Source organism: Ovis canadensis, chromosome 8 (genome assembly GCF_042477335.2).
Source record: "Ovis canadensis isolate MfBH-ARS-UI-01 breed Bighorn chromosome 8, ARS-UI_OviCan_v2, whole genome shotgun sequence".
Classification (NCBI taxonomy): Eukaryota; Metazoa; Chordata; class Mammalia; order Artiodactyla; family Bovidae; genus Ovis; species Ovis canadensis.
The window spans coordinates 12979756-13002997 of NC_091252.1; the positions used below are offsets into that span (position 1 = coordinate 12979756).

The 23242-nt window shown below is 36.1% G+C and overlaps 1 protein-coding gene across 1 annotated transcript in view; it reads left to right on the top strand.

Annotated features, from left to right (window-relative positions):
* The window catches only part of LOC138444708 (uncharacterized), a 292168-nt gene extending 271277 nt beyond the window's left edge, over positions 1-20891 (top strand). The window contains exons 91-101 of the mRNA XM_069598026.1: positions 1033-1203; positions 2128-2161; positions 2793-2987; positions 3951-4177; positions 9881-10051; positions 10976-11009; positions 11641-11835; positions 12799-13025; positions 14351-14460; positions 14577-14693; positions 18437-20891. Of these exons, the coding sequence (XP_069454127.1) occupies positions 1033-1203; positions 2128-2161; positions 2793-2987; positions 3951-4177; positions 9881-10051; positions 10976-11009; positions 11641-11835; positions 12799-13025; positions 14351-14460; positions 14577-14693; positions 18437-18461 (1506 nt within the window). The 3' untranslated portion in view covers positions 18462-20891. The remainder of the gene's footprint in view (positions 1-1032; positions 1204-2127; positions 2162-2792; positions 2988-3950; positions 4178-9880; positions 10052-10975; positions 11010-11640; positions 11836-12798; positions 13026-14350; positions 14461-14576; positions 14694-18436) is intronic.
* The last annotated feature ends 2351 nt before the right edge of the window (positions 20892-23242 follow it).

Consider the following 23242-nt stretch of genomic DNA (forward strand, 5'->3'; position numbering starts at 1 on the left):
GACGGAGGATAAGTTGGTCCCTTACATAGTTTTGATTTGTTAAAAATCAAAAATAGAAGCAACTATAGAAAAATGAATAAAGGATATAAATAAGAGGAGCTTTTTGGTTTTTGTTTTGTTTCTTTTTAGAGTAAGGTACCAAAAAAGAAATATATTTTTAAGTGTTAGATTGCTGGAAATTACCTAACTTAACTATTGAGCTAAGTAAAATCTCATTTGAAGAAATAATTCTAAAACTAAAAAACGTTTTAAACCTCTCTAATAGATATCTGTTAATAACCTGGAAAAATATTCGTTTAAATCAGGATCTTGTTTTATTTTCTTTTTTTGGTGATAAGGATTTTGACATCTTTACTTTTAATTACATTTAATTTGAATATATACTTATAAAGATACTTTTCTATTATGATTAATTTGCATTTGGGAATGATTGAAATCTTAATTCAATAGATCAAGTCATTTAATAGTTTTTAATATATAAGGAAGCATCATTTTATAATGTAAATAGCAATTTTCCTAAATTATCAGTTTTCTAAAGAGCTGCTAATTTAATCCAAATATAGCAACTACTACCACTGTTACTAGATAACTTTTATCCAGCCTTTTACCATGCATGAAGCACCATGCTAAGCTACGTATATGCATTAGCTCATTTGAGTAAATACTGTTACATTTTAGTTTAGGAAACTAGCATTTTCAGTTTAGAAGTTGTTATTATAAGTTTTACAAGATCACATCATTGAAAGGTAGTAAAACTGTTTTTTGAACCCAGGCTATCTGATTCCTAAAGGACCATTTCTCTGCTTAGCTGTTACTGGAGTTTCACCTAATAACTGGGTAAAGTGGAACAGGAAGAGTTTACCGTTACTGTTATAAAATCAATAAATACTTACTCATGTAGCACTGTTGAAGTAAAATCAATTTTATGTTTTGATAGTTCCATTTCTTCTGTTGGGTCATCTTTGCTATGTCTACTTAGTTTGCCGTCTTGTTTTAATAACTTACTAAGTGAAAATTTTTTTTCTTTTTCAGTTTGGTAATTCTGTTATCACCACACCTCTAAAGCGTCGCAAAGTGATTTCTCAAGAAACTTTAGTTGATCCTGTATCTTTAAGCTGCCAAAGTTCCTCTGATACTGTAGTTTTAAACTGTCGAAGTATACGAGTAGGGACACTCTTCCGACTATTACAAGAACCTGTAATTGTAAGTACATACTGTGCTCTTTACTACCAATTATAAGATTCAGAATTTAATGTATAATCTTTTAAAATTTATAAGTTAAAATATTTAATAGAACATTGAAATTATTTCATGATTTCAAATTGCTTTGAGAATACGGACAATTATAAATAGCTACTCACCATAAAAATTAGTGGGTAAAAACTTGATCGTATGTATTCTGTTAAAAAATTTTTTTAAATTATGATATTCAGAGTAGTGCATAATCATTATAGGAAAATGTTTATTCTCACTGAGTTGGAATTCACTCCAGTGTGTTACCGTTTTATTCTCATGTCAGCCCAATGCATGAAAACAGTATTTTGAGGAACTTTATGAGAAAAAGAAGAATTGAAAAGCTTTGGGGTCTGCATAAAAATGTCTTGTGACATAGTGACTCCTAGAAATAGATTATTGGACTTTGGTGGCCGCCCAAGAGGCATTGTGCTTTTGAACTAGTTCAGTGTCCAGAGAAGCCAAAGAACTTTCTTTCGTCCCTTTATCTTACTATCATACCTGTCTCATTGTTATTCTGCTACCACCAGTCCGATTCAAATGTATCTTTTCTGTTTAAGATTGTAACATAATCTCCTTAATCTGCCTTCTGAGTCATATTTTGTTTTCTTTCTGATGTATCCTATGCATTGTTGGTAGGTTAATCTTCCAATAGCACTGTACTCATAAGGCTGCTTAACTCGGGTGTCCTTAATTCTGTGTTTCCAACTATTTTTTAATGAATAGAGGCTAGCGTCATTCCCGGTATTATAAAGATCAGATGGACAAATGCAGTACATGAATCAGTTTTTCTGCCTTCTATAGGCAAAGGCCAAACAGCATGTCATTTAGGGTCTCTGTAGCAAAATCGTCCCCCCAAATCTATGATTGTTACTAATTTATGTTATTTTTTAGTTTTGTTTAGATTTTATCAAGATACAGCTAGAAGGTAAGCTGTTGTATGTCCTACTGCTCACTAAAGCTTTGTTTACACTAAAACACTTTACTGGAATAAAAAACGTTATTTTTAGAATTCACTAAGATAATTAGTTATTATATGCGTTGTAACAAAGGGCATTATACCTTAAGAGTGGAAATTTCATACTGTAACATCACAGAAGCTATGTTTAAGTTTTTAAGTATTCTTCATTAGAATTCTCTTTCCATATGGGAAAAAATGTATTTAGATACTTCTTTAAGATCAAAGATTCTTCTTCATTTTCCCACTAAAGTTACCATGTACAAAATATAATAAATATGTGGGGGCTCAGATAGTAAAGAATCTGCCTGCAATGCAGGAGACCCAGGTTCGATCCCTGAGTCAAAAACATCCCTTGGAGAAGGGAATGGCTACCCACTCCGCTATTCTTGCCTGGAAAATCCTTGGACAGGTTAGTGTGGCAGGCTATATATAGTCCATGGCGTTTTGGAGTCGGACACAATTGAGCAACTAACACTCTCACTTTAAGTTTTTCATAATAAATGTGTACTTTAAAATTGTAATTCCCTAGTTTGCTCCATTCATGATTTTGCCCGCTTAAGAACCGATTCCTTTTCCATTTCCATTTGTTTTTCTCCAGAACCAGAAAATGATCCTGTAGGGATTACTGTAAATACCTCTGATCTAACAAAATGTGAATGGTGTAGTGTCCGAAAATTACCAGTAGTGTTTCTTCAGACTAAACCGGCAGTTTATCAGAAGCTGAGCATGCAGCTGCAGATGAACATGGAGGATGAAGTTTGGAATGACTGTAAAGGAGTAAATAAATTAACAAGTAAGTTATGTAGAGCAAGTGTACAATACATTGGTTAGCAGACTGTGAGTTGATATTGATAAGATACCTTAGATATATTTGTGTTACCTACACTCTTGATAATGACATTATAAGATATTACTTCCCTCATTTTATAGAAGAGGAAAAGTCCATAGAAAATGGAAGTTCTGAAGATAAAACCCAGGTTTAGCCATTTGGAAAGTTTTCAAAACGGGTTGAAACCCCAAAATATACATAGTGTTTATTTAACACTGTATAATCTGAGTAAAATGAGGTGTTTTGTTTTAATGTACTGATAGAAGTTGTAACTGTAAATCAGCCATCAAGTTGGGATCTTTAAAACTTAGCCTGAATAGAAAGTTTGAAAGTTCATTAACAGGTCTTCATTTTCTACAATAAGTCAGTGTGGTTCTCCAGTTGGTTTGTTTACCTTCCCCCAAACATTTGTGGCATAGCGTGACTAGCTGTGTTCTTCTCACTAATTGCTCCTTCAGCGTAATGATAAGTAAATGATAGATAACTATGAAAGCTCCAAGAGTTGGCACATTAGTGAATATCGGTTTTTACACTTAAATCTGGAGTTACTGCCAATTTACATGGCAGTTTCTTATGTGTTTGACAGCAGTATTGACTGATTATATGTTTAAAACTCAATATATTTGGATCCTATTAGGCGAAATAAATTAGTTACATCTATGAGTAGATTCATTCTAGAGCTACTGCTAGGGTAATGTGTTCTGGTTCCTTTCTTTTAATTAACTTAAGTGACGTTGTTAGGTAACGGTGTTATTGGTCCTTATTTTAGTATTTATTACATATCCACTGTATGCCAAACACTGTTTTGAACATTTATATCAGGATTTCTGGTGATGTTCTTGGAAATAGTTAGTTAACTTTTTATTTTAGTATCTGTTTACCTATTTTTTTCTTTTAGACTTATTAATTATATTGATTTCTTTTCAGATTTGGAAGAACAATACATAATTCTAATTTTTCAAAATGGCCTTGATCCTCAGGCAAATGTGCTATTTGAAAATATTATTACTGACATTGGTATAAAGAATAATGTGTCAGATTTTTTTGCGAAAATTCCCTTTGATGAAGCCAATAGCAGACTTCGTGCCTGTACAGGAACCTATGAAGAGAGCATCAAAGGAAGTTGCGTGCAAAAAGAAAACAAAATTGAAAATGTAATTTTTTTTTTTTTGTCTTTTATTTATTTATTTTTCAGATTCCAAAGTTCTGTATTTTTCTTTTCTTTCTTTCTTTCTTTCTTTTTTTTTTTTTCTTCTTTCAGGTTTAGTTTTTTATTTTTTAAATTTTAAAATCTCTAATTCTTACATGCGTTCCCAAACATGAACCCCCCTCCCACCTCCCTCCCCACAACATCCCTCTGGGTCATCCCCATGCACCAGCCCCAAGCATGCTGTATCCTGCGTCAGACATAGACTGGCAATTCAATTCTTACATGATAGTATACATGTTAGAATTCCCATTCTCCCAAATCATCCCAACCTCTCCCTCTCCCTCTCCCTCTGAGTCCAAAAGTCCGTTATACACATCTGTGTCTTTTTTCCTGTCTTGCATACAGGGTCGTCGTTGCCATCTTCCTAAATTCCATATATATGTGTTAGTATACTGTATTGGTGTTTTTCTTTCTGGCTTACTTCACTCTGTATAATTGGCTCCAGTTTCATCCATCTCATCAGAACTGATTCAAATGAATTCTTTTTAACGGCTGAGTAATAGTCCATTGTGTATATGTACCACAGCTTTCTTATCCATTCATCTGCTGACGGACATCTAGGTTGTTTCCATGTCCTGGCTATTATAAACAGTGCTGCGATGAACACTGGGGTACATGTGTCTCTTTCAATTCTGGTTTCCTCGGTGTGTATGCCCAGCAGGGGGATTGCTGGGTCATAAGGTAGTTCTATTTGCAATTTTTTAAGGAATCTCCACACTGTTCTCCATCGTGGCTGTACTAGTTTGCATTCCCACCAACAGTGTAGGAGGGTTCCCTTTTCTCCACACCCTCTCCAGCATTTATTGCTTGCAGATTTTTGGATCGCAGCCATTCTGACTGGTGTGAAGTGGTACCTCATTGTGGTTTTGATTTGCATTGCTCTAATAATGAGTGATGTTGAGCATCTTTTCATGTGTTTGTTAGCCATCCGTATGTCTTCTTTGGAGAAATGTCTATTTAGTTCTTTGGCCCATTTTTTGATTGGGTCGTTTATTTTTCTGGAATTGAGCTGCATAAGTTGCTTGTATATTTTTGAGATTAGTTGGTTGTCAGTTGCTTCATTTGCTATTATTTTCTCCCATTCAGAAGGCTGTCTTTTCACCTTGCTTATATTTTCCTTTGTTGTGCAGAAGCTTTTAATTTTAATTAGATCCCATTTGTTTATTTTTGCTTTTATTTCCAGAATTCTGGGAGGTGGATCATAGAGGATCCTGCTGTGATTTATGTCTGAGAGTGTTTTGCCTATGTTCTCCTCTAGGAGTTTTATAGTTTCTGATCTTACATTTAGATCTTTCATCCATTTTGAGTTTATTTTTGTGTGCGGTGTTAGAAAGTGGTCTAGTTTCATTCTTTTACAAGTGGTGGACCAGTTTTCCCAGCACCACTTGTTAAAGAGATTGTCTTTACTCCATTGTATATCCTTGCCTCCTTTGTCAAAGATAAGGTGTCCATATGTGTGTGGATTTATCTCTGGGCTTCCTGTTTTGTTCCATTGATCTATATGTCTGTCTTTGTGCCAGTACCATACTGTCTTGATGACTGTGGCTTTGTAGTAGAGCCTGAAGTCAGGTAGGTTGATTCCTCCAGTTCCATTCTTCTTTCTCAAGATTGCTTTGGCTATTCGAGGTTTTTGGTATTTCCATACAAAGCTTGAAATTATTTGTTCTAGTTCTGTGAAAAATGTGGCTGGTAGCTTGATAGGGATTGCATTGAATTTGTAAATTGCTTTGGGTAGTATACTCATTTTCACTATATTGATTCTTCCGATCCGTGAACATGGTATATTTCTCCGTGTATTAGTGTCCTCTTTGATTTCTTTCATCAGTGTTTTATAGTTTTCTATATATAGGTCTTTAGTCTCTTTAGGTAGATATATTCCTAAGTATTTTATTCTTTTCGTTGCAATGGTGAATGGAATTGTTTCCTTAATTTCTTTTTCTACTCTCTCATTATTCGTGTATAGGAATGCAAGGGATTTCTGTGTGTTGATTTTATATCCTGCAACTTTACTATATTCATTGATGAGCTCTAGTAATTTTCTGGTGGAGTCTTTAGGGTTTTCCACGTAGAGGATCATGTCATCTGCAAACAGTGAGAGTTTTACTTCTTCCTTTCCAATTTGGATTCCTTTTATTTCTTTTTCTGCTCTGATTGCTGTGGCCAAAACTTCCAGAACTATGTTGAATAGTAGCGGTGAAAGTGGACACCCTTGTCTTGTTCCTGACTTTAGGGGAAATGCTTTCAATTTTTCACCGTTGAGGATAATGTTTGCTGTGGGTTTGTCATATATAGCTTTTATTATGTTGAGGTATGTTCCTTTTATTCCTGCTTTCTGGAGAGTTTTTTATCATAAATGGATGTTGAATTTTGTCAAAGGCCTTCTCTGCATCTGTTGAGATAATCATATGGTTTTTATTTTTCAATTTGTTAATGTGGTGAATTACATTGATTGATTTGCGGATATTGAAGAATCCTCGCATCCCTGGGATAAAGCCCACTTGGTCATGGTGTATGATCTTTTTAATGTGTTGTTGGATTCTGACTGCTAGAATTTTGTTGAGGATTTTTGCATCTATGTTCATCGGTGATATTGGCCTGTAGTTTTCTTTTTTTGGTGACATCTTTGTCAGGTTTTGGTATTAGGGTGATGGTGGCCTCCTAGAATGAGTTTGGAAGTTTACCTTCCTCTGCAATTTTCTGGAAGAGTTTGAGGAGGACAGGTGTTAGCTCTTCTCGAAATTTTTGGTAGAATTCAGCTGTGAAGCCGTCTGGACCTGGGCTTTTGTTTGCTGGAAGATTTCTGATTACCGTTTCAATTTCCGTGCTTGTGATGGGTCTGTTAAGATTTTCTATTTCTTCCTGGTTCGGTTTTGGAAAATTGTACTTTTCTAAGAATTTGTCCATTTCTTCCACGTTGTCCATTTTATTGGCATACAACTGCTGATAGTAGTCTCTTATGATCCTTTGTATTTCTGTGTTGTCTGTTGTGATCTCTCCATTTTCATTTCTAATTTTATTGATTTGATTTTTCTCTCTTTGCTTCTTGATGAGTCTGGCTAATGGTTTGTCAATTTTATTTGTCCTTTCAAAGAACCAGCTTTTGGCTTTGTTGATTTTTGCTATGGTCTCTTTTGTTTCTTTTGCATTTATTTCTGCCCTAATTTTTAAGATTTCTTTCCTTCTACTAACTCTGGGGTTCTCCAGCTCTTCCTTTTCTAGTTGCTTTAGTTGTAGAGTTAGGTTATTTATTTGACTTTTTTCTTGTTTCTTGAGGTATGCCTGTATTGCTATGAACTTTCCTCTTAGCACTGCTTTTATAGTGTCCCACAGGTTTTGGGTTGTTGTGTTTTCATTTTCATTAGTTTCTATGCATATTTTGATTTCTTTTTTGATTTCTTCTGTGATTTGTTGGTTATTCAGAAGTGTGTTGTTCATCCTCCATATGTTGGAATTTTTAATAGTTTTTCTCCTGTAATTGAGATCTAATCTTAATGCATTATGGTCAGAAAAGATGCTTGGAATGATTTCGATCTTTTTTGAATTTATCAAGTTTAGATTTATGGCCCAGGATGTGATCTGTCCTGGAGAAGGTTCCATGAGCACTTGAAAAAAAGGTGAAATTCGTTGTTTTGGGGTGAAATGTCCTATAGATATCAATTAGGTCTAACTGATGTAACGTATCATTTAAAGTTTGCGTTTCTTTGTTAATTTTCTGTTTAGTTGATCTGTCCATAGGTGTGAGTGGGGTATTAAAGTCTCCCACTATTATTGTGTTACTGTTGATTTCCCCTTTCATACTTGTTAGCATTTGTCTTACATATTGCGGTGCTCCTATATTGGGTGCATATATATTTATAATTGTTATATCTTCTTCTTGGATTGTTCCTTTGATCATTATGTAGTGGCCTTCTTTGTCTCTTTTCACAGCCTTTGTTTTTAAAGTCTATTTTATCGGATATGAGTATTGCCACTCCTGCTCTCTTTTGGTCTCTATTTGCGTGGTATATCTTTTTCCAGCCCTTCACTTTCAAGTCTGTAGGTGTCCCTTGTTTTGAGGTGGGTCTCTTGTAAGCAGCATATAGAGGGGTCTTGTTTTTGTATCCATCCGGCCACTCTCTGTCTTTTGGTTGGGGCGTTCAACCCATTTACGTTTAAGGTAATTATTGATGAGTATGATCCCAGGATTTTCTACATGGCACTGTTTAGTGAGAATACTGAGATGCAGAAATTATGTGCATATTTTCTTATTTTTGTAAAAAGAACCTAAAAAATAAATTTGTATATTAAAAAGTTGTATGTACATATGTCAGGAATTCGTATATATGTCAGGAATTCGGAAAGTTGTAGATTAAAATATGGAAACATACATATTTGATTGTTAAGATGGGATCAGTAAGAAATGAAAAACCAAAAGTAACTATAATAATAGAAAAAATATAGGTTGATAGTTTGGTGTAATCTTAGGAAATGCCTTTCCAAACATTTCAGCGCAAGCAAAAGTAATGAATGAAGAGCTGAATATATTTGTTTCAGTGGAAAGTACAATGCAGTGAACCAAAACACCATCCACAGAATTTAATAGGTAATGCAAATGGGAAAAAATAGCGAAATATGTGACGGAGGATAAGTTGGTCCCTTACATAGTTTTGATTTGTTAAAAATCAAAAATAGAAGCAACTATAGAAAAATGAATAAAGGATATAAATAAGAGGAGCTTTTTGGTTTTTGTTTTGTTTCTTTTTAGAGTAAGGTACCAAAAAAGAAATATATTTTTAAGTGTTAGATTGCTGGAAATTACCTAACTTAACTATTGAGCTAAGTAAAATCTCATTTGAAGAAATAATTCTAAAACTAAAAAACGTTTTAAACCTCTCTAATAGATATCTGTTAATAACCTGGAAAAATATTCGTTTAAATCAGGATCTTGTTTTATTTTCTTTTTTTGGTGATAAGGATTTTGACATCTTTACTTTTAATTACATTTAATTTGAATATATACTTATAAAGATACTTTTCTATTATGATTAATTTGCATTTGGGAATGATTGAAATCTTAATTCAATAGATCAAGTCATTTAATAGTTTTTAATATATAAGGAAGCATCATTTTATAATGTAAATAGCAATTTTCCTAAATTATCAGTTTTCTAAAGAGCTGCTAATTTAATCCAAATATAGCAACTACTACCACTGTTACTAGATAACTTTTATCCAGCCTTTTACCATGCATGAAGCACCATGCTAAGCTACGTATATGCATTAGCTCATTTGAGTAAATACTGTTACATTTTAGTTTAGGAAACTAGCATTTTCAGTTTAGAAGTTGTTATTATAAGTTTTACAAGATCACATCATTGAAAGGTAGTAAAACTGTTTTTTGAACCCAGGCTATCTGATTCCTAAAGGACCATTTCTCTGCTTAGCTGTTACTGGAGTTTCACCTAATAACTGGGTAAAGTGGAACAGGAAGAGTTTACCGTTACTGTTATAAAATCAATAAATACTTACTCATGTAGCACTGTTGAAGTAAAATCAATTTTATGTTTTGATAGTTCCATTTCTTCTGTTGGGTCATCTTTGCTATGTCTACTTAGTTTGCCGTCTTGTTTTAATAACTTACTAAGTGAAAATTTTTTTTCTTTTTCAGTTTGGTAATTCTGTTATCACCACACCTCTAAAGCGTCGCAAAGTGATTTCTCAAGAAACTTTAGTTGATCCTGTATCTTTAAGCTGCCAAAGTTCCTCTGATACTGTAGTTTTAAACTGTCGAAGTATACGAGTAGGGACACTCTTCCGACTATTACAAGAACCTGTAATTGTAAGTACATACTGTGCTCTTTACTACCAATTATAAGATTCAGAATTTAATGTATAATCTTTTAAAATTTATAAGTTAAAATATTTAATAGAACATTGAAATTATTTCATGATTTCAAATTGCTTTGAGAATACGGACAATTATAAATAGCTACTCACCATAAAAATTAGTGGGTAAAAACTTGATCGTATGTATTCTGTTAAAAAATTTTTTTAAATTATGATATTCAGAGTAGTGCATAATCATTATAGGAAAATGTTTATTCTCACTGAGTTGGAATTCACTCCAGTGTGTTACCGTTTTATTCTCATGTCAGCCCAATGCATGAAAACAGTATTTTGAGGAACTTTATGAGAAAAAGAAGAATTGAAAAGCTTCGGGGTCTGCATAAAAATGTCTTGTGACATAGTGACTCCTAGAAATAGATTATTGGACTTTGGTGGCCGCCCAAGAGGCATTGTGCTTTTGAACTAGTTCAGTGTCCAGAGAAGCCAAAGAACTTTCTTTCGTCCCTTTATCTTACTATCATACCTGTCTCATTGTTATTCTGCTACCACCAGTCCGATTCAAATGTATCTTTTCTGTTTAAGATTGTAACATAATCTCCTTAATCTGCCTTCTGAGTCATATTTTGTTTTCTTTCTGATGTATCCTATGCATTGTTGGTAGGTTAATCTTCCAATAGCACTGTACTCATAAGGCTGCTTAACTCGGGTGTCCTTAATTCTGTGTTTCCAACTATTTTTTAATGAATAGAGGCTAGCGTCATTCCCGGTATTATAAAGATCAGATGGACAAATGCAGTACATGAATCAGTTTTTCTGCCTTCTATAGGCAAAGGCCAAACAGCATGTCATTTAGGGTCTCTGTAGCAAAATCGTCCCCCCAAATCTATGATTGTTACTAATTTATGTTATTTTTTAGTTTTGTTTAGATTTTATCAAGATACAGCTAGAAGGTAAGCTGTTGTATGTCCTACTGCTCACTAAAGCTTTGTTTACACTAAAACACTTTACTGGAATAAAAAACGTTATTTTTAGAATTCACTAAGATAATTAGTTATTATATGCGTTGTAACAAAGGGCATTATACCTTAAGAGTGGAAATTTCATACTGTAACATCACAGAAGCTATGTTTAAGTTTTTAAGTATTCTTCATTAGAATTCTCTTTCCATATGGGAAAAAATGTATTTAGATACTTCTTTAAGATCAAAGATTCTTCTTCATTTTCCCACTAAAGTTACCATGTACAAAATATAATAAATATGTGGGGGCTCAGATAGTAAAGAATCTGCCTGCAATGCAGGAGACCCAGGTTCGATCCCTGAGTCAAAAACATCCCTTGGAGAAGGGAATGGCTACCCACTCCGCTATTCTTGCCTGGAAAATCCTTGGACAGGTTAGTGTGGCAGGCTATATATAGTCCATGGCGTTTTGGAGTCGGACACAATTGAGCAACTAACACTCTCACTTTAAGTTTTTCATAATAAATGTGTACTTTAAAATTGTAATTCCCTAGTTTGCTCCATTCATGATTTTGCCCGCTTAAGAACCGATTCCTTTTCCATTTCCATTTGTTTTTCTCCAGAACCAGAAAATGATCCTGTAGGGATTACTGTAAATACCTCTGATCTAACAAAATGTGAATGGTGTAGTGTCCGAAAATTACCAGTAGTGTTTCTTCAGACTAAACCGGCAGTTTATCAGAAGCTGAGCATGCAGCTGCAGATGAACATGGAGGATGAAGTTTGGAATGACTGTAAAGGAGTAAATAAATTAACAAGTAAGTTATGTAGAGCAAGTGTACAATACATTGGTTAGCAGACTGTGAGTTGATATTGATAAGATACCTTAGATATATTTGTGTTACCTACACTCTTGATAATGACATTATAAGATATTACTTCCCTCATTTTATAGAAGAGGAAAAGTCCATAGAAAATGGAAGTTCTGAAGATAAAACCCAGGTTTAGCCATTTGGAAAGTTTTCAAAACGGGTTGAAACCCCAAAATATACATAGTGTTTATTTAACACTGTATAATCTGAGTAAAATGAGGTGTTTTGTTTTAATGTACTGATAGAAGTTGTAACTGTAAATCAGCCATCAAGTTGGGATCTTTAAAACTTAGCCTGAATAGAAAGTTTGAAAGTTCATTAACAGGTCTTCATTTTCTACAATAAGTCAGTGTGGTTCTCCAGTTGGTTTGTTTACCTTCCCCCAAACATTTGTGGCATAGCGTGACTAGCTGTGTTCTTCTCACTAATTGCTCCTTCAGCGTAATGATAAGTAAATGATAGATAACTATGAAAGCTCCAAGAGTTGGCACATTAGTGAATATCGGTTTTTACACTTAAATCTGGAGTTACTGCCAATTTACATGGCAGTTTCTTATGTGTTTGACAGCAGTATTGACTGATTATATGTTTAAAACTCAATATATTTGGATCCTATTAGGCGAAATAAATTAGTTACATCTATGAGTAGATTCATTCTAGAGCTACTGCTAGGGTAATGTGTTCTGGTTCCTTTCTTTTAATTAACTTAAGTGACGTTGTTAGGTAACGGTGTTATTGGTCCTTATTTTAGTATTTATTACATATCCACTGTATGCCAAACACTGTTTTGAACATTTATATCAGGATTTCTGGTGATGTTCTTGGAAATAGTTAGTTAACTTTTTATTTTAGTATCTGTTTACCTATTTTTTTCTTTTAGACTTATTAATTATATTGATTTCTTTTCAGATTTGGAAGAACAATACATAATTCTAATTTTTCAAAATGGCCTTGATCCTCAGGCAAATGTGCTATTTGAAAATATTATTACTGACATTGGTATAAAGAATAATGTGTCAGATTTTTTTGCGAAAATTCCCTTTGATGAAGCCAATAGCAGACTTGTTGCCTGTACAAGAACCTATGAAGAGAGCATCAAAGGAAGTTGCGTGCAAAAAGAAAACAAAATTGAAAATGTAATTATTTTTTAAATGGTAACTTTAAAGGGAAATGTGTTTCATTATCATATTGCTTGTTTGGAGTTAGCTCTTTTTATTTCCATTTCAGAATTATTTGCTTTTATATGTAATTTGTAAACTATATGATGTCAAAATATTAACGGTGGTGGGTGATTTGTGACACAAATAGTATTTGGTACAAGTCTCAGAAGTATTTTAGTTTCTTTCCACATTCTGTTCTTGTCTTTACTTTTTGTCTCCTTTTCTTTTTCTCTCGTCCCTTTTTCTTCCCCCACCTCCACCCCCCTTCAGCATACATATACACGCAGTGCTACATTCACAGTGACTGGTATTCTAGTTCTTAAATTTGCTAGAGATTCCTATTGGTGACATTGGCTTCACTACAAATAAAGGCATTTTGGTTCCTGATGTATTGTAGTTTTATGTGTAACATGTGCATACACGGTTGAAAACTTGGAAAGGAAAAATATAAACCTTTTGATTCTGACTCTCACCAATTCTAGAATAACTGATTCTAGAATAATTGATCATGTAGTAAGTAACTCTGAAGCCAGCTGAATCAAAGGCCACAATACTACTGTAACATACAATGTAAGTTAATCAATAAAAATACAACTTAAATACTCGAAATTTGTCTCCTACCGCAGCAACTGGAGTTTGCTGACAATTTATTAAAACTGCTTGAATGTTGCAGCCTGCCTACAAATTTGGAAATAGGGCTATCCAAGGCATAATACTGGTGAAGTTGAGCAAGACTTCACCAGAAAAGAACTATCCACACAGTTAGTGGGTTGAAGAAAAGAACAGGAGGAGGAAGGGGAACCATTCCCCTTCTTTTGCAGAATTGGCTACAGGAAATAATTCCAGAGGAAGAAAAGAGCAGCTGGAGCCATAAGGCAGCTGTGATGGACTCAGATTTCAATGGAAGGCTCTTTCTTTAAGGACTTCTTGATTCTGGAGAACTGAAGCTCAATGGACTGTGTTCCCTGAGCCTCTGCTCCCATATTCCATGGATTTCCTAGGCACTGAACTTAGGTAGGCCTCCACTTGTAGAAGAAAAAACCACTATCTGTTCTTTGGATTTTACTAACATAATCTAATTTAATATGGATGATAGAGATCTTAGACAAGATACCAGAAAACCAGTTACAAAAATTGGAAGTATTGTTCTAGAAGCTACAGATAAAAAAGAAAGTGGACCCTAGTTTTGCCTGTTTTTTATTTTTAATCCTTTTCAATTGAAAAGCATTCTTGCCTTTATCTTCCTGTTGAAATTTTTTCAAATTGATTTTGTGAACTGGTAATTTAATTTTCCTTACCAGGTGGCCCTTGAATCTAAAATACAACTTAAAAACAAACAAGAATTCCAATTTTTTGATGATGAGGAAGAAACTGGAGAGAGCCATACCATCTTCATGGGTCCTGTAGAAAAGTGAGAGAATTCCTTTACATTTGTAACACTTAAATTTCTTCTCTGTTTTATTACATTTCAGTGTTATACAGACCTATTTTTGTTTTGTTTGCTTATTTTTTAAAATTTTGTTACAGATTGATAGTATATCCACCACCTCCAGCTAAGGGAGGCATCTCCGTTACTAATGAGGACCTGCATTGTCTAAGTGAAGGAGAATTTTTAAATGATGTTATTATAGACTTTTATTTGAAGTAAGTTAATTTTCTCCTAGCCTTTTAGCAAATTTTTAACACATCATAATGTATGTTTGTTTTCTAGAGTCAGAATTGTATTTTGAATTCCATCAATGCCACTTACTGTGTGACATTTGGAAAGTAATGTCTCTGTGTGTTTCTTCATTTTGAAAATGAGAATAATAGGAATGCAAGGGATTTCTGTGTATTAATTTTATATCCTGTGACTTTACTGTATTCATTGATTAACTTTAGTAATTTCTGATGTCATCTTTAGGCTTTTCTATGTAGAGGATCATGTCATCTGCAGTGAGGGTTTTACTTCTCCTTTTCCAATCTGGATTCCTTTTATTTCTATTTCTTATCTAATTGCTGTGGCTAGAACTTCCAAAACTATGATGAATGATAGTGCTGGAGATGGTATGGAGAAAAGGGAACCCTCTTACACTGTTTGTGGGATTGCAAACTGGTACAGCCACTATGGAGAAGAAGGTGGAGGTTCCTTAAAAAACTGGGTATAGAACTGCCATACGACCCAGCAGTCCCAGTGCTGGGCATATACCCTGAAGAAACCGGAATTGAAACAGACACTGTGCTTTCATTGTCAGACCCAGTGTTCAGTGGTATTCATCAGCTGGAGCTGTCAGCAGAACATTAATTAAATGGCAGCTGTTGCTTTACCACTTGTAGGGGAGGGGAGCAATGCTGACTCCAAAATAGATTTCCGAGGATGAGAACATTTCCAGCTAGTAAACCAAATAAGAGCCCGGTTCTGGGTTGTTTGTTTCTTTTTTTAATGAGTTTTTCAGCACATGAGTGAAGAGATGAGGAACTATTAGACTTGCGTTGATAGTTGGGTCTTATGCCACTACATTTAAAGTAAGAGTTCTAGTCTGCTGGTGGAAATACACACATATCATGCTAATTGCAGCTACAGAGTCTAGCTTCGCTTCCACTCAGTTAAGGATTCATTATTCTCTGATACTCTAATGAACATTTAAGATGTCTGTTGATTTTTAACTTGTAATAAAAACAATATGTGGCCATTAAAGGTTTAGAAGCAGAGAAATAAACAGCCTTGATCACAGATTGTTATGCTCATGTCTTTATAAAAATTATGCTCCATCCAATTACTGATCAAAACTGTTCAGTAATGTTTATTCCTCAATTCCATGATATTTAACAGATTTACCTTCTTGAGCACTTGTTTTGTGCCATGTGCTAAAAAGAGTCCCAAGTCATACTTGGATCTATTTATCACATTAGTGTTTTAAATTTACATGTAAATATTTATCATGGACTATTTTTAATAAATCTTCACTTTGTGTTAACTTGCTATTGCTCTGAGAAATAGGTGCTACAGTATTTGCATTGGTGATTTTCAACTTGGTAAAATTCATTTAACAGACAATGCATATAGATTTTCCCCAAGGTATGAAAAAGCCTTCTCTATAGAATTTCAAACTTACACAATCAATCAGAAAATTAATTCCATATATATGACCTAAAAATGTCGACTTCAAGAGGTCTTTGGAATACAACAACCCTCCGGCCAGTCAGTTCCATGGGAAAGATCAGCTTGTTTCCAGCACACCTGCTGCTATAGAAGTGAAGTGATTAATCCCTTCCTGTTGTTGATGTCATGAGAAGTTAGGGGGTGGTATGAAAGTCCAGACTGGGGGAATCCCAGGGAAAACAGTGAACACAGCCAAACTCACAGCATTAGGGGGAAAGTCAAGGTCTGAACAAGAGAGTAAAGTCTGCGGTTAGGATTTCCACGTAAAGGTAAAAACTATGTGTCCGAGGTTAAGACAGAAAATGTTATATTGGTCTGTAAAAGAAAGACAAAATAAAAGGAACAGTCACTGGGAAACACGGAATACATTGGAACAGCCCCTAAGAGAAGGGGTTGCCTCCAACTGGCCCACTTATTGGGTAAATAAAGAATGCAAGGACCCAATCTCTAGTCAAGCAGCAGACCAATTAGTGGGACTCAGAGCACCAAGGCCAGCTGCCACAAGACCCCTGATGCTGAAACAGGGAAGCAGCTGCCGTTCAACACCTTACATTCTCAGAGTTGGCTCCAGAACAGCAAAGTGATGAAAAAAGATTAAGAGCACAAGCTGAGGAGTCCAGTTGCCTGGACTCTAATCACAAGTCCACCACCTGCTTGTTGGAGGGCCTTTGGCGGTTCCCTCAGCATCCTCATCTGTAGAATGTAGCACATATGGATATCTACCTCATATCTGCCTTGTTAGTGCCTAATGTATAGAACACACTCATTAAATATCAGCTACTTTGTTGTTTATTAGGATCATGTGATAGAAAAGTTAATAGACTAGGACTCTGTATCTTCCACCAAGTGACCTCTCTTTCCCCTTCCTAATACCATCTTCTTTAAAATGAAAAGACTGTGCTTGATAACTGGTTCTCAACCCTGGATATACAGTAAAATCACATAAAAGCTTCTATAATAGGTCTGTACTTGGGCATCCACTCAGGTTAGCTTGAATCAGAACCTCTGGGGCTCTGCCTGCACATCTGCACTTTCAAAGCATCCCAAGTGATTCTGCTGGACAAAGAGCACTCAGGACCACAGACTCAATGGCCTGATGACCCCGAGGGAGCTCAGAGTCTAGCGGTTTCCACTGTCTTTGGTATGGGTGACCCCAGGACCAAAGCTGTTTAATCATCGACAATCTGAGACTCACAGCCCCCATTCCTGCTCAAAATCAGACCAGGTATGACAGTGCCGAGAGCTAGAAGCCTCACAGAATGTCTTAATTATCACACAGTTTGGGAGCCAGGAGGAATTTAGAATAATTGAATGAGGAAAAAAAAAAAAAGTACTTCCAGAAGCCAACCAGTGAAGCCCTTTTTCTCCAAAGGATATAAGCACTAATTCTTTCCCTCCATTGACACTGTTACACCTTTTTACATAAAGACAGGGAGGACAAAAGAGAAATTCATGGTTTGTTGTAAGAAAGTCAGAAGAGATCACATGAATGAAAAGGAACACCTTGATGAAATATACCACTGCCTCTACTTTGGATTAACTAGATTCCTGCCACAGAGGAGAGAGTGTATTTGCTCCAGGTGTTCAGCCTATCAAGTCAGTAGCACATAAGTCCTGGGTGCTCACCAGTACTGAAAAAGTAGGAGCAGGAGCTGGGGTGTGTTAGTATAGTTGTGACAAGATGCTGTTTGTAATTCATAGAACTTTCATGACGCTAGGGACGCATTCTCTTATATGTTTACTTCACATGAAACATTCACCTTCCTGGGATATTCAATCCCACCACCTGGCGTGCTGCGATTCATGGGGTCACAGAGTCGGACACGACTGAGCTTCTGAACTGAGCTCAACTGAGGATATTTGATACACTGAAAAAGTGGAGTATTTATGGCTACTAGCATAAGAAAATGCGAAGTATTATCCTCTCCATCAAGACCTCTCCATCAAATACTTCAGACAATGCGAAAGTTAAGTCCCATACAAGCAAACATAAACTCAAAATTTCCAATTCTATCCAGACAGTCAGATTTTTAGCATCATTTCTAACTCTTGGTTTTATTTTGGGGGGTATAGTTGATTTACAGTGTTGTACTACTTTCAGGTAACTTTTGGTTTTAATAAAGATAAAGGAATTAAACAGAATAACCAATAAAACATCTCATACCATTGCTCCACTGTAACAAACCACTGACTGCAAGATATCAAGTAATTTTCCTTAAACTGTAGCGAGCTCTCTGTTTTTCAGAAGGAACAACATGCTGCCAAACTGACAACTCATTACCTAAGCCAAGTCACTGGGAGCCAATAAGAGCTCTTAGGCGCTTCCCAGGTGGCGCTAGTGGTGAAGAACCCACCTGCCAATGCAGGAGACACAAGAGATGCCAGTTTGATCCCAGCAACAAGAAGATTCCCTGGAGGAGGGCATGGCAACCCACTCTAGTAGTCTTGCCTAGAGAATTCCATGGACAGAGGAGCCTGGCAGGCCACAGTCCTTAGGGTCATCAAGAGCTGGTCATGACTGAAGTGACTTAGCATGCACAAGAGATCTTATACAGAACGAGACTTTCTGTCCTCTTCCTCACTGTTTCCCCCAACCAACTTACACACACCACCAAAGGCTTCTTCCAGAACTACTGCTACCAGCAGCTGGAATAAGTGTGTTGCAGGACTCTCTCTTGCGCCACTTAGCCAATGGAATGCCCATGACCAAGGCAGAGATCTGCAGAGCATTTCGTGACAGTAGAAGGTGGAGTTCTAACTTGTCAACAGGAGCAACAACATACTGAACCTCCAACAGCATCAAAGGATTTGGCTACAATAGCACACATGATAGATCATAAATTCAAACACTCCAAGGCCTCCTCTTTCAGAGAATCATCTCAGCCGTGTAGAAGCTGAACACTGCATTGTGCCATCGCCACTGGAATAAGAGTTTCTGTGTTCCAAAGACCGCAGGCCTATCTCCTCCTGGGCTGCCCAGTTCCACTGGCCACTACAGCTTCTGGATGCACTTCAGGACTCATGAGAAGAGCCCCAAATGGACTTTCAACCTGAGTTGCTTTGTTCTTTGTCCTTCGTGACTTCAGACTGCAGGGGCAGCTGACCCCCTGCAGGGTCACATCTCAGCAAAACCTCTTGACACAGGAGGAAAGAGGGCAGGGCACAACTTTTGAAAGAATGGCATAGCCCAAGAACACAACATAAAACAATTAGAATCAAACAAGTCCAAGATGACAGACAAGTCAATGTCGACCAGACCTTGATCCTCAATAAGCAAAGCTAAATAACATACCCAGAGGTGCCATGACAGTTCCAAGGCAGCATCAAAGGACCAAAAAAGTGGGCAGTAGCCCAATTCCTGGACATCTCCACCCCTTCCCCAAAATAATTGGAATAATCCTCCCACTCTTTAGCCTATGAAATTACCCAGCCCATAAAAACTAACCATGTCACATTTCATGGCCTTATACTTGCCCTCTGCAATGGCCCACACTCTGCCTGTGGAGTGTGTTTCTCTCTGAATAAGTCTACTTCTTACCTATCACTTTGTCTCTCACTGAAGTCTTTCTGTGATAAGACATCAAGAACCTGAGCTTCATTACTCTGCCTTTTGGGCTGGGTTCAAGTCCCAACCTTAGGTAAAGGGCTTCAGCCTCACAGTCACTGAAGTTCAGGTCCTCCTTGAACAACTTCCTCCTTTACAAGAAAATGGTGAAAATATGGACTAAATAAAGGCAAATTGCTCAGGTTTGAATCTCAAATCTACCTCCAAGTTACTTCTCATCTATAACCCTAATTTTTCAAACCAAGAGATAAAAATAGTGCCTCATCAGGTTGTTATGAGGAGTAAATAAAATCATCCAAAATGCCTGGCACAGGATGTTCTCCAGTGTCTGCGATTATTATCATCACTTATGTATACTAAATAATTATGCACAGCTCTATAATAAAACATTATGTAGATAATCTATACTAAAAAGTACCTATTATTATCATTATATTGTCTTTTATATCACTATAAAACAATTGGGATTCAGATGTCCCAGTCATTAGTTGGAACACCTGGCATTCTGAGCAACTATCTATGGAATGAACAGAATATGGAAGGTGGGGATTTGTCACCAAAGTTGAGGGGCCCCCGAGGAGTGAATTCTACCACAGCAGCTGGCTTCCTTGAGGGCCAAACAGCAGACTGGGACCAGAGCAACTGGCCTGGTGGTGTCCAAACCAGAAGATGAGCTCTGTCAAGACAGCATGTGAAAGTCAAGCTTGTGTGTAAAGGCCACGCCCTCATCCAAATTCCAGACTGCCCTTGAAGCATGTGTCACTCACTAAACAGTTAATGAAACACAAAGAGCCCTGAATAACTCCAGTGTCACATTTCAAGACTTATAGAATAATTAGGAAAAATCTGAGCTGGCAAAAGTCTTCCTGGCTTGCACTGGCAGGCAGACCATCTTTGTTTTCCATTAGTGTGTGCTGTCGTCACAGTAACTGCAAGGCTCCAAATACAGGCCCGGGGTGTCATTTCCTCATGCACTTAGGCTCCCACACTGAAATAGCATTATGAACTCAGCAATGCCTCTTCCTTTCCTGTTGTGCTGTGGTGCCTCAATCAAAGAAGCAGGCCCTAAAATGAGTTACTGAAGACATAAGTATATTAAAGAGATATAAAGAAAAATAAAGTTCATTTATCCCTATTACTGTATTGTCTATGACTCATGTGTATGTCAGGGTAGGGGGGGGGGACCTTATTTTTGCAAAGATCTTTTAGATAAACAAGGCAAGTTGGCAGTAACTTGATTGTCTTGGTGATGTCAGTAGTCTACTGTTTTCAATCAAATTGTCTTTTGGCTTTAAATCTGTAGCAAATCATTTTTCAAAGAATGCATTTGGCCAACTCTAATATGTCCATTTCATGGCTTTCTTTCACCTTTTCCTTACAAAGATAAGCAACAGATAATCCACTACTTCAAAGTAACTTGGAAAGACTGAAAGATTGCCATTACAATTATTGAAAAAGCAAAAATTTGGCCAGTGAAGCAAAAACCGTCCTCATCTATGTTTTGGTGAAGGTGGCGGATGACAGCATTTAAGCAAAAACAGAAAAGTCCCTGAACCTTAAGGGCTCAATGAAAGTCAGACCACTTGAGATAAATTCTGCATTAGCTTTAAAAATTCTTGTTAAAGTCTGTCTTTCACAGACCTCGGGAACACATAAATCACACAATATTATGCACGTTAACACTATTTCCCAAAGAGGAAACACAACACCAACCTTCTCTTGACTTTTCAGTGCTGCTGTGGCTTAAACAAAGCTCTCGGGGACTAGAGTGCTGGTTAATATCGTGTTTCTTCATCTCTTTGCTGGGAGTTTCTCAAGTTCTGCAATCAGCTGGTCAAAAGCCAACTAGAGCTGCCCAATTCATGCTGGACTTTCCTAATTCTAAGTTCTTACACAACTCGCTGCCTAGCCTTTGAAATTACACTGCCTTAGCTGCCACCATGAGGAAAGCTGTATTCTACCTGCAGCCTTGTCTCATCTCTGAATAGCTAGAAAGTAGGACTGACCATTTAAGGAAAAAGAAGAACATGACCCAGCGTATTTTCCTGAGGTTCCCATATTTTTGCTCTAGAATCTTTATAATGTATTCTATAAGGCCAAGAAATTTCTTTTATTATTTTCCTCCTTTCCTTTCCTTCCTTTCCTTTTTTTTTTCTTTCTAAAACAAGGTCTTCATTAGAGAATGATCATTCTGAAATTCAATTTGCTTTATCTTTTAGAAACTCATCCTTTCAATCACAAAAAATAAAGCAAAATGGGTAGGTCTAAACTGTAAGTACCCTGCGTAAGGTTTGTTGGCACTAAAGTTACTAAGAAACTTCTCCGCTTATAAGAGTGCTTCCTATATTTTTGGTTAAGTTAAATACACAGAATAATAAGCAGCCCCTAACATACTTATACATCTTTATGCTGGAACACTTTTTTTTTTGCCTTGGAATACACTGTCTTGTCATGTTGAAGAAGAATGACTAGGATTAAGGGCAATGAATAGCAGGAATTCACTTGTATTTGGTGAGGCTGAAGATAGTGTAAAATGACCTTTTCAGTCTTTTCATTTTTATCTGTTACTAGGTTAGTAAAACAAAACATCTAAAGAAATAAATAGAGAGTGATAAATTTAATATATATCCCTGCTTGAAGGAGGAAGTCTCCCTTACATACATTACCAAGCATAGTTGGCTATAAAAGAGACACCCAAACTCTATGTATAAACACGCTTTATCTCCAACTGCAAATATAGAAACCAGGGAACCATCTATGCTGTGTGTGATTTCTTGGCCTCCTTAGTAATAATTCTATAAGACAGCGCACTGCTGAGTGATAAGGGAGGGAATGAAATATAAATTCCATACTAAACTATTGGCTGGAGCTCAAATTATGTCTTCTTAGAATACCCAGCCGCAAAATATGTCACTAACAGGATTCCACATTTGAACAATATATTCTTCCACCTTTCCTATGTTCTATGAATTTGATCTATGAATCTATGGTGTGCATCTAAGAACTTCACGTGCAACAAAGAATAAAATAAATGATGACTATATTTAAAGCATAGTAATAGAGAAAGAATAACTTAAATTTATTGGAAAGTATTGGGAAACTATAAGTTTTATTAACTCATTTAATTTTCCAAATAACTCTGAGGAAGATAGCACTATTATTCCCATTTTACAGATGAGAAAACTGAGACACAGTGGGTAATTTGCCCAGGGTCATGGTGAGCTGAAATCTGAATCCAGGCCATCTGACTTTGTATGCAATTAGCCTTTCCTGTCGCCTCCACATCCATGACGTAACCTTTCTGTTAGCTCTTCAACTCAGACACAGTATAAGGAAACAAAACATATATTTTTTTTAAGGAAACAAAATGTATTTTATTAGCTTAGCTTTTATTCTATTGCTGTATATCTTAAAATAATTAATTTATAAACAAATGTATGTTGCAGGTTTTTAAATGTTATTTTTCTAATAAGGTGTTACCAATTT